Raw genomic sequence first — 13,073 nt, forward strand, 5'->3', positions numbered from 1 at the left:
TCACCGAAATACAGGAATCGCGTGTTGATATTGCTATGATTACTTATTAATGCGATCGATGGCTTTTGTTTTTTTTTCTCGCGTACAAGTGGTTTCGAAAGAAATGCTTCGTTAAATATGAAAAAGATCGATTCGTCGTAAGAACGAGTAAGCGAACCAACTGTTGTCCTCTCCGTTTTTCCTTTTCTTTTCTCGCAGAAGCTAGTAGGACGAGATCGGGCGAACGAGCGAGTTCTTTTGACCGATGTTCCCCGAGCCGGAAGGACTCGATTTAATCGAGTCCTTTTTATCCCTTTCTTTTTTCTTATCTTAATCTCTCGCCGCATCGTTCCAACCTTTTTCGACTGTTGAGAAATTACGTAACAACTTTTGCCAATCGTACGATCTTTTTGCAGAGTATTTAATACACCGTTTAGACATTAGCTCTCGATGCGAAAGCCGACCGTTGGGTGTTACATCGTACGGTTAGACTACCGTTGGTTGGAAAGTTAGCAACTGCCGCAGCGATTAAAATGTGTAGCAGACGTACGAGTGGTAGAGAATATTCCGAGCAGCGTCGCATAAACTTGACTGCAACATCCAAAGGTTAACTCCCGGCGATGTATTTGAAAACGCGACGTTATCTTTGCCCGTTGCAACGTCCAAACAATTTCGCGATTCGGAACATTTTTCACAAAATACTTCCAAATTTACGACAATGTAACGCAGGGTGAGTTAATTAATGGATGCACGACGATTCCCTTTTCGCAAGTGGAACATAACGTAGATCCTGCAGCGAAAGCCTGCAGATTAAACTGGTACGACGACATTGCCGACGGCCGCGGCAAACGCATTCGCTAAATTCGGTGCAACGTTTTATCGCTACGATGCCGACGGAACGCTGCTCCCTAGGATATCGAAGCGAGTTCATTTTCTTACCAAGCCTGTGCTCTCTCGACTCGTGAATTTTCGGCAAATCCTTCGACGAATCCCAAGAAGCGTCGAGTGTATCCAGTAGACGACTTTTTGCATCCAAAGTTCTTACCTCGCGTAACAATGATATACCCCCCCCCCGTTATCATAATTTCTAATTAAAATTGATCTATTACTTTGAAAGGAAATGTATATCGTTCATTCGGGAGATTAAATTTCGCAAAGTTTCAGTTCGGAATAGGAAAGACCGGTGCATCGAGGCGTGCGAGCATTGTTACCGGAAGACATTGTTTAACGTACCGCTTTGCCGCGCTGGAAGGAAAAGGTGCTTCGAGAGGAGATCGCTGAGGGACGACCGAGGAACGACGAAAAGCACGGTCAAACCGACCCCCATTTTATCACGATCTGTCGATAACACGGCCATTCGAGCAAAGAAAACGTCCATCGTCTTTTACAAATAGCTCGATTCCGTGCTTTCGATGGAAAACGGGGCAACGAAAAATGGATCGCATTCGTCTGAGGGTTGCGTCGCGCGTCTCGTTAGCGGTTGATTTTTCTTCGTCGATTAAGCGCGTAGAAGCGGAAAAATATTCGTTCGATGTCGTTTCGGGCAACGGCGTTTCTACTTTGCGAGCGAGCACAACAATCCCATTAGTAGCATCGTCGGTGCATTACCAGAGGGACGCGTCGCTCGTCCAGAAACCGCGAGCGGAGGTTAAATCGCGTGGAACCTCGTTTCACAACGGACTGCAGATTCGAATTATTTACGGTAAATGGTAGAACGATGTTACCGAACGAATTCGCTTTGTTCGATCGCATTTACACAACGAGCCGGACGAGAGATGCGCAAATTAAATGTAAAAATTCATTTTCTAGGTTGTACAAAATCTTAAGAGTGATCGGCCAAATACGTTGCCGTTATACCTTAGATCCGGCTCGGTCGTATTTAATAAACTCGCAAAATTCTATCGATCGGGGGGAACTTTTAAAACAAGGAAGGAAGAATATAGAAATGCGATACGAAAGCAGTCGATATTAAATACCAATTGCGGCTTTGTAATAAATAATTAATAAAAAGGAGACGTTGGATGAATTTCGTTTGGTCGGAATTTATATCGGTTCGATGCCGCAAATCATAAATGGAATTCTCATTAACGGAAAATGGCAACGCAGTTCCGCGATAAAATTCGTCTTTACAAATGACATTCGTTAATTATCATTATCATTGCGATTATATCCGAAATCGAAGCTTCTTCCGCGCATTTTGTTTCCAAGATTCGACTAGAATACGAAAAAGAAGAATAATAATGTCTTATTACTATAATTGATCTTATAATCGGTGTTGATAGTAAACACGGTTAAACGAGAAGGATTAATTCGTAAAGTAATCGCTCGCCTCGATCGTTCTCGCAAATAACGAAGAAAGTTTGAAAGTTTCGTTGATAGGCTTAGGATACGTTCTAGCTCGTTCCTTTTTATTCCCGTTGAAAATTAAGGATCGAATGGAATATGAAAGAACGGCTCGGTACTTGAGCGGGCTTGCAAAATCGATGAACGTATGAATATTAACGCTTTCGCATTGCCGTCCTCCCGTGTTTGCATAAATCGATACGTTTTTTTTTTCTTTTTCTTTCTTTCGCAAAGAAGAAAAGAAGAAAAGGCCGGTCATACCAGGGTGGTGGGGTGGATAGCGTAGACCGATAGCGTAGACCGATAGCCTATCGATAACTCACGCGAACATTGACGGACTTCGTCGCTTCCGTCTCCGCAGTCGTCGACGACGTTGCAAACCTTGTTCAGCGGGACGCAGTGGCCGTTGTTGCATTGAAATTCGCTTCGCCGGCAGGAAAGGACCGCCGTCGCCATTAGAACGCAGGAACAAATCAGCCAGTTCACGTCTGAAAAGAAAAAGAAAATAGAATTTTGAAGGATCGCGACATTTGGCAGCAACGCGTTTAACCTCGCGCCTGCTAAAGCGTTCCTTCTAAACGAGCATTAGCGTATTGTTCGAATTCACGAGTACCACACTCCAGCTTTTATTTCGTCCGGCTTTCGTCCGCGACCTCGCCACAAGAGCCGTCCTCCCTTTTCATTCCTCGTTCTAGTCTTTTTATTAGACGTTACATTCGTAGCAAAGAAAAAATACGCGAGCTCGTTTACGTTCGCCCACTTACTCGGCTTTTAATGCCGACCGTTCGAAATTGGTGCGTTGATATTACGCTGACTGAGTTAATTGCGTCGATCCGTTTGATCTCGTTAGAGGGATATCTGTGATTTCAATGTCGCGAGACGTTCCGAGCTCCATCGATTATTCCAAGATAGCTTTTCGTCGAACCGAAATCAAATTCGCAAATAGAGGGAGACTCGACGTATACCGTTGGGTCGATTTCCTTTCAAAATCGAGGACTCGGTTTGCTTTTTAATTTCCATTTTCCCGAGAGGAAATCTATTTTGTTCCACTAATAATGTTCGATTAAAGAAACGCAAGTATAATGCTCGGTAACAATGGCGAACGTTGGCAAGCTTCCACTGGCTTCCACATGGAATATATCGATCCGATTCGTATCGGGTTAACGCACGGCGCCGATAAATTCGACGTAGCCGTTATTACCGTGACCGGTAATAAGTCACGGGACGAACGGTAATAAGCGGTGTCGCGTATGCCATTCAACTCTGAAACGTCCATGATCATTCCGTTCTACTACATTTTCTCGGCTGGTTCGCTATTTAACGCGTCGGTTCCATATCGATAACGTAGAAATCACCTTAAATCGCGAATCTATGATCTTTCGTTCCAGCCTACATATTTCTTACGAACCGTAATTTATTGCCACGGAAATAAAACTAAAATCGAATCGATCCGTATCTATATTTTGCGCTTAAAGTTGCGACCGAGTTATTCAAGAGATAAATGCAAATATTGGGTAGTAAGGGTCTTTCGACTAATAAGAAGACATACGATTCCCCTCGTATATAGGGGGGGGGGGCTATCGAAAAACTCGTTCCCTTTTTTTCTTTTTTCCAGAAGAGGTACTACAACTTTCCTACTCCAAAGTATCGAGAATCGTCCAGCAGACGAGGAGAAATTTCTTCTCTTTCTTTTTTCTCCCTTTTTTCGCAATGCCCCCCTCCCCCTCTTATCTTTGCGAACTCGCGACGGAGAAATGTCTTTTGTTAGGAGAAGTATCGAGTTACGGTCTATTCCGCTCGACCAACGCGCGTAAGGCTTTGCGTTCGCGGAGAAATGAAATTGAAATCCGTTGGCGAGTATCTCGTTTACGGGAAAAATACGTGTTTATGACTTTTTTCAATGTACTTTGGCGAATAAGAAATTGCAGTTAGTCGAAATGAAATTTTGTTCATTGTTCCGTAGATGTCAAAAGTCGATTCGACGCGAAACTCTGGCTAGTCAGCAGAGTTCATTGAAGGGCTACCGTAATTGCTCGGAAAGTCCGAACATTCCGGTATCTAAGGATAAGGAGGTAAAGAGGAAGATAGATGGATGGAAAGAGAGTAGGAGCGAATTCTCGATTGGAAAGCTCGTCGTTGGAATATCCGGAGGCGTCGGACCGAACTCGAGTACTCGCAAGTATTACATAGATATCGATTGCAGCTACGAACCATCCTTCTCGGCTTACGATTAAATTGTTCTGTCAGCGATGTACCAGTCAAATATCTCCCTTCGCGTTCGCTTTGCCGATTTGCCGAACATTCGAGATTAACGTCGTTTACTACTATACCGAATTACGTAGATGAAAACCTAATTTGAAAAGCTCGATCTTTCGGGGGTACGATTCGCGTACCTGCCGCAATCGTAACGTTGAATTTAACTTGTCTCGTACTTTGTTTTTATCATTATTTCCTTTTCCTTGGCTTTTGTTCGCGTTATAAATAATATGTAGTAAAGTAAAAAAGGAAAATGTGCGGGAACAACAACGACAAAAGTATCCAGAGGGAGAAAGCCTGAAAAGGTAACGGCCTTTTTAACTGAGAAATATTTTGTTCCTATTTCTCTCGTCTTCCTTTACTTTGCAGATTTCGCTCAAGAATAATGATTTTCACAGTCGTGGAATCGTGGCAACCGCCGCCGCTGCCGCCGCCGCATCGGTTCGTCGAAAAGAAAGCTCGTCGTGCCGTCGAGCGATAATGGCTTTCTGAAACAGCTTTCCTCCGGCTTTCTTTCGACTTTCGCGTTTCGGAAAATTCCCATCGCAAATAAAAGGAATCCCCGTAGGAGCTCGATATAATGAGACGCGTTCCACGTTTCTCTTCATTTCTATTCTCCAAAGTTATCAAGTACTTTGCTAATTTATAACGAATCGAGTACAAAGCGGTCGCAACGATGATCGCAAGAGTGATATCGATCAATGACAAATAATGACGCATTATAAATGTTTCTTTCGTCTTAAGAGTCGAATCATTTGATTAAGAAATTTGGCAAGCGCGAAAGAATCTAAAAGACCGAGCGATTGACAAATTGTCGGAATGTAAAAGCTGGCGGAAGGAAAGCTTTTGTTGCCTAGCGTTAGCCTTTACGGACGAGATAGCTTTTATCCGTAGCGACCGGTAGAGCCTATTAATCTCATTATTTTCTAAAGCTTCGCGTTTCGCGATAAAAGCACGAAGGAAGCTCATTTAGAAAATTTCATCGAATAATAAAATCGCGGCCACGTTCGAGGTAAGAATTCCATTAACTAGGAGGTATGACATTCGTAGAGAAAAATAATAGTTCTCATCCATTTCGTCGTGGTTGTAGGTCCTCCTCCGCCGGCGCATCATCGTGATTTCTGTTCTGGCAAAACGCCATCGCGTTCGTTGTCCCTGGCACGACGAACTGGAAATCGGTCGCGTGGATTAAGGTCTCGGTTAAAAAATCTACTGCACTCCGCTAATTAAAGAAAAATCTATAATTTAGCGTTGTTTATTCGCTCGGTGAAAAGCGAAGTTTGCGAATATCGAAAAAGATACGCCGTTGCGAAACTCGTTTTCCTTTGCTCGCGTGGTTGCGCCTAACGAAGTGGGTGCTAAGGATAATAAAATTCCAAGATGTCGACAAGGTGTCATTAGAATCACGGGCGACGGTGCCTCGAGTCGAGAGCGAGGAAGGAAGAAAGGCGGTCCGGGAAGGGGGCGGAATGGAATGGAAAGGAAAGAGGAAGAGTCGAGAAGAGCCTCATTAATAATGCAAGTAGGGGCTCGATGTCGACCGACACGGGAGAGACACATTTTGTAATTATTTTCCTCGATCCGAAAGATAAAAGAAGTCGTCTAGCAGCTCAAAGCTCTCTCGATCGATTTTTCGGCAAAAACAAAACGCGGAAGTTGCGCGCTTGGGGTCTGCTCGCGCGTAGGTTGCCTCGAGCCGCTGCCGGTAACGAGCAATTTATTCCACGTGTCCCTGCGATTCCTTCCCAGTCCCTAGGGGCAACGCCATAATAGCTCGCGAACGATTGCCAAAATGCAGGCAACGTTGCGCGGATAGTCGATAGATTATGTTTGTAAGACGAGGATCGTTCGTTTGCAAAATCGGCGAGAGCAAACGGGAACGGCCGGAAATTGATTTCGGTCGCGAGCCAAAGGGGGGCTGTGTTTTCGCGTGGCAAATCGAGCGAACGTAAACATCCGTATAATGAAGTAGGCTCGCGAAAATTTGTCGCGTACGAGAGAGCGATCTTAAATGCTCGCCGAGCGGCGGCCTATTTCTATCGTCGAACGGTATACGTTAGAGGGTGAAAAAGTCAATCTCGAATTGGCAATCGCGTTCGTTCCATTTGGCCGAACGCGACGTACAAAACGTGCCCACATTGCGTGCGTATCCGGGGCCTCTGTGATCTCGAGCTACGATTAATCGCTATCGGCTATCGATGTCACGTTCGCTCGAGTTTACGTTAATAACGTTTCGCGCATAAATGAAGCAAAAAAAAAGTCAAAGCTTGGCAATCTCGTCGAGTCGCCTCGAAAAGAGTCGCCCAAAAATCACGAGATTCTTCGTTATTTCCTTTCCCAATATCAGCCGATAAATCGTTCCGAAATTGGACGAGAACTCGAAGAAAGAAGGACGAAAGTAAAGGAAAAACTTTCGATGCAATCTCGAAACGCTTTCGTCTCGTCCTTTTCCAAGAAACTTGGATTTATCGACGCATCGCTAGATCTTCCTCCGAGAGAGCTTTTATCACTTCCACTCTTCTTCTTTTCCCATCTCGCGTCTTTTATCCGACAAAAAAAAGATCGAGCTGTCATAGTCGATCATTCTTTGCTCATCGAATTTCGAACGCGTGTTCCTTGCTTTTAGCGGATACATCCTACGTTAGAGAGAACGAAAAGCGAGATAATACGGAAATTCCTCCGGCGCGAACTTTTCATCGTTGCGATCCGCGCGATCCGTACCTAATTAAGGCTCGTCCAATTAGGTTCGGCGCTTCCAAGCGGATCGACGTCTTTTCTTTTTTCCCCGCCTTCCCTCGCTACGAGATCAACGCTAGTTGCGCGCTAGTTCCTTGCGGGGGAGGAATCGTTAACCGTTGATTTTGCTGAAAAAAAAATTGACGAGGGATGGCGAATCGAGCGAAAAGGAGCGAAAAGGAGAGAAAAAGTGCGAGAAGTAGGTCGGAAGTCCGTGGTAAACGCTTGGCTCTGGCTTTCTTACTTTTCTTCCGAGTTTAAGGGGCTGAGAGAGAGAGAGTAAAGCCTAAGGGTCTGGGAGGTTCGAGCAGTGTCTAAAAATAAGTAAATCGATAAGACAATATTACGTAGCTTCCTCTCGGATATACCTTTTAAGAAGAATAATGGAGTAAAGAAGGTAGAGAAAGACGAGAAGATTCAGAGGCGAAAGGGTGACAATACGGGAAGACCCTCTCTCTCTCTCTCTCTCTCTTGATTTTTTTTCTTTGATTGATCAATCGAACGAGAGCGCGTTGCGGACGGTTCGTTGCACTCGATATCCGGAAAAAATAGGAAGAAACGCCAGAGTTATTTCTTCCCGATATTCCAAAGTTAATGTTTATTCGCGTGCTTTATCGAGCAGCATCGTTTTAATCGATTGGAAGAGAGAAAGAAAATTGTCGTTAACCGTGAAATGGCATCCAAGGAAGTCGCGGGAGAAAGAGGAACGTCGAGAGATTAAGCGATTAATGTAATCGGTTCGACCGAACGAACTTATCCCGATTTTGCGAGTACTACTCGTCCGTAGAAAAATACCAGGGAGGATAAGATAATTAATCACGACGAGCGCGCTATTCCTCTCGGGTTTTCGATCGAATGCGATTAGACGTTCGAAAAGACGCGGACCCTGAGCCACGAGCATGCGTCATTTCGGAGTCGGAGGCGTCCGACATCGGCTCCCAGTCGAAACGTCGCGCGCGCGTCCCCTCGCGTTGCCCATGAAAAATTCATCCCCTCGTTGTGAATACAAATCGAGCCATTAAGTTTGAAAGTGCACTCGCCCTGTACGCGAACACGCACTCGCGTATCGCATCGGTAATCGCTCGATGAATTAGCCTTAAGAAAAGAGGGGCCGACGACTGCGTACACCGGTATTATAATATTTCACGTGGATTCGATTTCATCCATTCGATCGAATAATCGTAATTACGTCGCTTCGATAACGAAACCGGAGCCTGGTGCGCGTGTACAACCTTATGTAGACCGTAGGACGAATTAATAGGTACCATTGGATCCGAGCAAAGCCGCAAGTTTGCCGGTACTCGCGCGGGATAATAGAGGGTAATGCGAGTGAGTATAATCGATTAATGCATTTGGCAACGCGTCCACGTTCATTACATCCTCCTATATCTCGTCATCGAGCGGGAAAGAGAGAGAGAGAGATGGAAAGTAAAACGTAATTACCGAAAACGATACTTCGATGTCCCATTTAAATGGCGCGTTATCGCGCATTTATCAAATGTTATCGATCTCGACGGGGGAGGAATTCGAAGAAAGGATTCGGTTGTTATCGTTCGCGAACGAGTATCGTAGTTATTAAAGCGAATAAGAAGCGCTCGATCAACGTCAAAGTCGCTTTACGATTAATCGAGAGATCAATAGGTCCGTTCGAGCGCGTAACTTCGTTTCGGGTTTTGCAGGTAGCACGGGTGCACGTGGATCGCTCTGGGTTGTCGCGGGGATGTCGCGGGGTTGTCGCGGGTGGTCCGGATAACGCGCTGTGGGATGCACTCGCGTGTAATTGATTTATGTCCTTGGAAGCTCGGTCGCGTGTACAAGACAGTACGAAATCCTATTCGAGAGCAGCGGGAGCCTAGGAGAGGGCTCGTAGCAGAGGGCTCGTAGCAGAGGGCTCGCAGCAGAGGGCTCGGAGAGCGCTAGGCGTCCACGACTGGCACGAGTACTTCTACCTATCCGCCTCGATTTATCTCCTCGATATTCCGATCTCTCTACTCGTCCTTATTCATTAGCATTCGCGTACCCTTCCGACATAGATCGCTTAACGAGCACGAGAATCTATTCGATACGCGGTTCGATACGCGCGATTCGATACGCGGCTCGGTACCTTCCTGTTGACCGACCAATTTCGAGAGCTCCGTCGAAAGCTCGATATAAAACGTTCGGAAAGCTGCCAGAATCGAAGCAGAAGCTCCCCGAGTAGAATTTGTCGTTGTAATTTAACTCCGATGATGCTCGTTCGTTCGATCAACGATCTGTGGGGTGGGGGGGGAAAGAGAGCCAACATTTCTCGTTAATCATAAAAGCGTGCGCGTTGTCTCCGTATTATTAATTATCTTAGCGACTTTTATCGGAATCGCATTAAACGTCGCGTTTACCAGCCCGCACCGATTCTAATTTGTAATAGCACCGATGGAAAATCGGCGGCTGCTCTTGAATCGAAGCGCTCCCCCGCGTCAAAGATGAGCTTTTGCCGCAAACGAGAGAGACGCTTGTCTCCCGAGATAGAGTTTTGCATGATTAATCGATACGCGCAAAGATACGCGAAGGAGCTTTGCGCGATCGCGTTCGACCGGGGATTTCTTCTCGTCGATAATCGTCTCCTAGTTGGAATAAACGACAACTTTGATAAAACTTGTTATATTTGAATATTGTACGAGGCGAGAAGAGAACTTTTTGCGAATCAATTAACACCGATATAAAAGGATACTCTTTGGGTACTCGAGACGTCCGGAATATCTTTGAAAATAGCAATAACGTCGATGGTAAAAAGTTGTGTAATTCTCGTTGGCTTCGAGTACTCTTTTACCCCCTTTCCACCCCTTTCGAGGTCTCCGATATGGGATCCTCTTACCGAATATTACCACTGAGGGATTCAACTTTACGGATATAAACGAGGAAGGTTGTAAATAAGGCTCTTCTCTTTATCCAGCGAGGAAACTGTCATTCTTTGGCTACAAAAATCAAAGTAGACGTATACCTTTGGATAAAGCGAGAGGGACAGAGATAGAGAAGGAAAGCGAATTATTCCAGACTAAAAGGAGACTTTTGTTAATGTTTATCAGGGGCGACGGGTTGCTGACGTCTGACTGGTTGTTGTACCTTTTGTCGCCTATCGCGCTCCTCCGAGAAGATTCGAGTAGGGTTAATTGGAATAATTATGGCGGAGTCACGTACCACGGCTTTTTCTCCGTCTCCTCTTCCTCCTCCCCGAATGTTGTCCTCTCTCCGCAATTTACACGGAAGGCCGAACGCGTAAGCATGCCCGCTATTCGAACGAGGAATAAGTAATTGGATCCGATTTAATGCGTTCGTTCATCCACGAGTCTCCCAAAGCTAACTCGAAAATATAGAAATCCTTCCAACTTGGGAGTACTTAAACGAGCCGTGTAATATTCGCGCTTTTCCACCGCGTCGAGGTATAATATTATTTTACAATTTTACATCTACCTAGAAATAAAGTAGATAAAATCAAGGAGTCGCGCGCGCGCGCGCGTTCCATGAATTTTCTCATTGGCAACCCCATCCGGTAATTTGAAAGCTCTTTAGATAATTAAAAGCTCGATCGTACGTCCTTGGGAAAGAAAAAGAACAGTCCTTTTGGGAGAGAAAGAGAGAGCCACTTAATAGAATATACGCGTGTACCACCGCCGTCTGCGAGCTTAGATGAGCTTGGGAAAAAGGCAGAGAGAGAGAGAGAGACGAGTTCGCGGTGCGCCGCGAGTTTGTTCTTTCATTTTTTGCGAGTAGCGCACCTGTAGGCCGGCCAGACGATTTACGGCCTCGAAACTCGTTTCAATATCTTCTCCCTTGGCCACTCTTTCTTTTCGCAGCTCCTACTAAAGTCAAACTTTAGCCAATAAATAGGAAGAAAGTACGCTTGGTCGGGCGCATCGATCCTAAGGCCAAAGTTTTAGCATAGATTCGTATAATTAGCTGAGAAAAGACGCGCGCACCGCTTCATTTTCATTTATCTCTTTTCATTGTCCCCCCTTTATTCTCGACATTTATTCGATATTTTTCATCGGCGAAAAATCTACAGGAAACTTTTGTCCTACGTAGGGTGTCGTTACTTTAAAAACAGTTGTCAAGGTGCGATATCGATTTTCCGTTTGCTTTATTAACCGAAACGCTGCTGTTGCCGTCGTATTTTTCATCGGAGGGTAATTCAGGGATTTCGATTTACGCTCGCCGTAATGTAGGCAACGAGAAGAAACAAACTTTTGCTCCGCTAGGTTTTTTCGATGGTCCGACGACGACCGGTCTTTATGATTTATTACGACTGCGCTCGGGGTTTTAGCTCGGAATTGGATTATTTCGATCTAAACTCGGCTAAAGTTGCCGCCGCTTAACCGAGACGACGGTACTACGTACGCGTGGATTTGTTCGTTGTCCTGTAATAGCTCCTAGCTCTTTGCGACAAAACCGGGGACGTTGTTGCCATTTAAACGGAAACGCGTCGAGCTTCGTTAAGTCGAGAAGGCAAGATAACTTCTACTCGTTATTTTAATGGCTACTTTGCGAGCATAAGCTTCGAAAGAGCTTGGAAAATGGTCTTCCGATCGCGACTATTTGTCGGTTGGAGAGAAAGAAATAGGAGGGAGACGAAGAAAAGGGTGGTAGGACGGGGTCACGAAACAAGCAGGGACACGCGCCGAGGGTGGAATACAAAAGCTGCCGCGCGGATCAATATGCCAGCAGTAGCAGCAGCACCACTGCTAGAAAGGAAAGACCGAGCAAGGATTCGCGAGGACGCGTCTTTCGGCTGCGTGCCCTTTCGAAACGCGATCGCCGCGTCACCTTTCCTATTCGAGACGAATAAGAGTAGAGATCGGTGCTCGACGCGGTCGAAGTCGAGAAACAACTTTATACGTACGAAAGCTGGATGTAACCGAATTAGGAAAGTTGCCACGAGAGTTATGATCGAATCGAGCTCGCACGAGCAACGAATACATCTGCATCCCTTTGTTCCGTTCTTATCTAAATCGTTGCGGTTGTTTCTATCGCGGCAGGAAGAATCCAGACACGCGCTCTACACACAAGTTTTAATCGTTTTAACGAATCTCCCAAAAGAACCTTCCGCGAGTTTAGTTCCGTCGAGCTAAATTAACCGCGACGTCACGGATGTACTATTTCGCTCGAAATATGATTGCTTCGACAAAAATCGGGATATCGCGAAAAGAGAAAAAAAACGACGTTAGCTTTACGCGGAGTAAATTAGTTCGAGGAAAGTCCGAATCCGTGGGCATCGGTTGGGCAAAGGTTCGGAGCCAAAGCGAGAGAGAGCAGCCCGTATTTTCCTGCACGACTACGTTCGAGGTTCGGTTAGAGCTTAAGCGGACCGCATGGGTTGCAAAGGAAGCAGAGAGAGAGATAGACGTTTTCCAGCGGGGATACATGGACGTAAAATACGTTCGTGGAATAGCCTCCTCTCTCGGGTTTGCCAAAAAGCTCGCGAAAAGTTTACTACGGTTCCCAGCAGGACTGGTATCCTTTGGTTCGATCGTTTCTGCCCTTCGTTGCTCGTTACGCGAACGAATTCAAATTCGCAACCTACTCTCTGGTTAGTATCTCTTATTTTTCCAGCTGGATTTTTGCTCGTTAAGGTCGACGAGCTAAGCCATTGATCAATTTCCTACGAGAGCAAGGATAAGTTTTTGCGAGGGCTATCAGCTCGTTTCGACTTTGTTTCTTCGTACGCCGGACGATAATAATGGATTTAGGGAAGGTAAGAACGAGAGCGCATTAACGATGTCGCCGGT

At 45.6% G+C, this 13,073-nt stretch overlaps 1 protein-coding gene across 6 annotated transcripts in view; it reads right to left on the reverse strand.

Moving 5' to 3' along the window:
- Positions 1-13,073, reverse strand: part of LOC122523654 — a 36,949-nt gene that overhangs the window by 13,272 nt on the left and 10,604 nt on the right. For 5 of the 6 annotated variants that reach the window (XM_043645554.1, XM_043645556.1, XM_043645553.1 and 2 more), the window contains exon 3: positions 2,646-2,810. In XM_043645554.1, coding sequence (XP_043501489.1) covers positions 2,646-2,810 — 165 coding nt within the window. Of the gene's footprint in view, positions 1-4; positions 894-2,645; positions 2,811-13,073 lie in introns of those variants that run through there. The other variant, XM_043645552.1, reaches the window with a different exon arrangement.

Source organism: Polistes fuscatus, unplaced genomic scaffold (assembly GCF_010416935.1).
Source record: "Polistes fuscatus isolate 324 unplaced genomic scaffold, CU_Pfus_HIC Scaffold6, whole genome shotgun sequence".
Classification (NCBI taxonomy): Eukaryota; Metazoa; Arthropoda; class Insecta; order Hymenoptera; family Vespidae; genus Polistes; species Polistes fuscatus.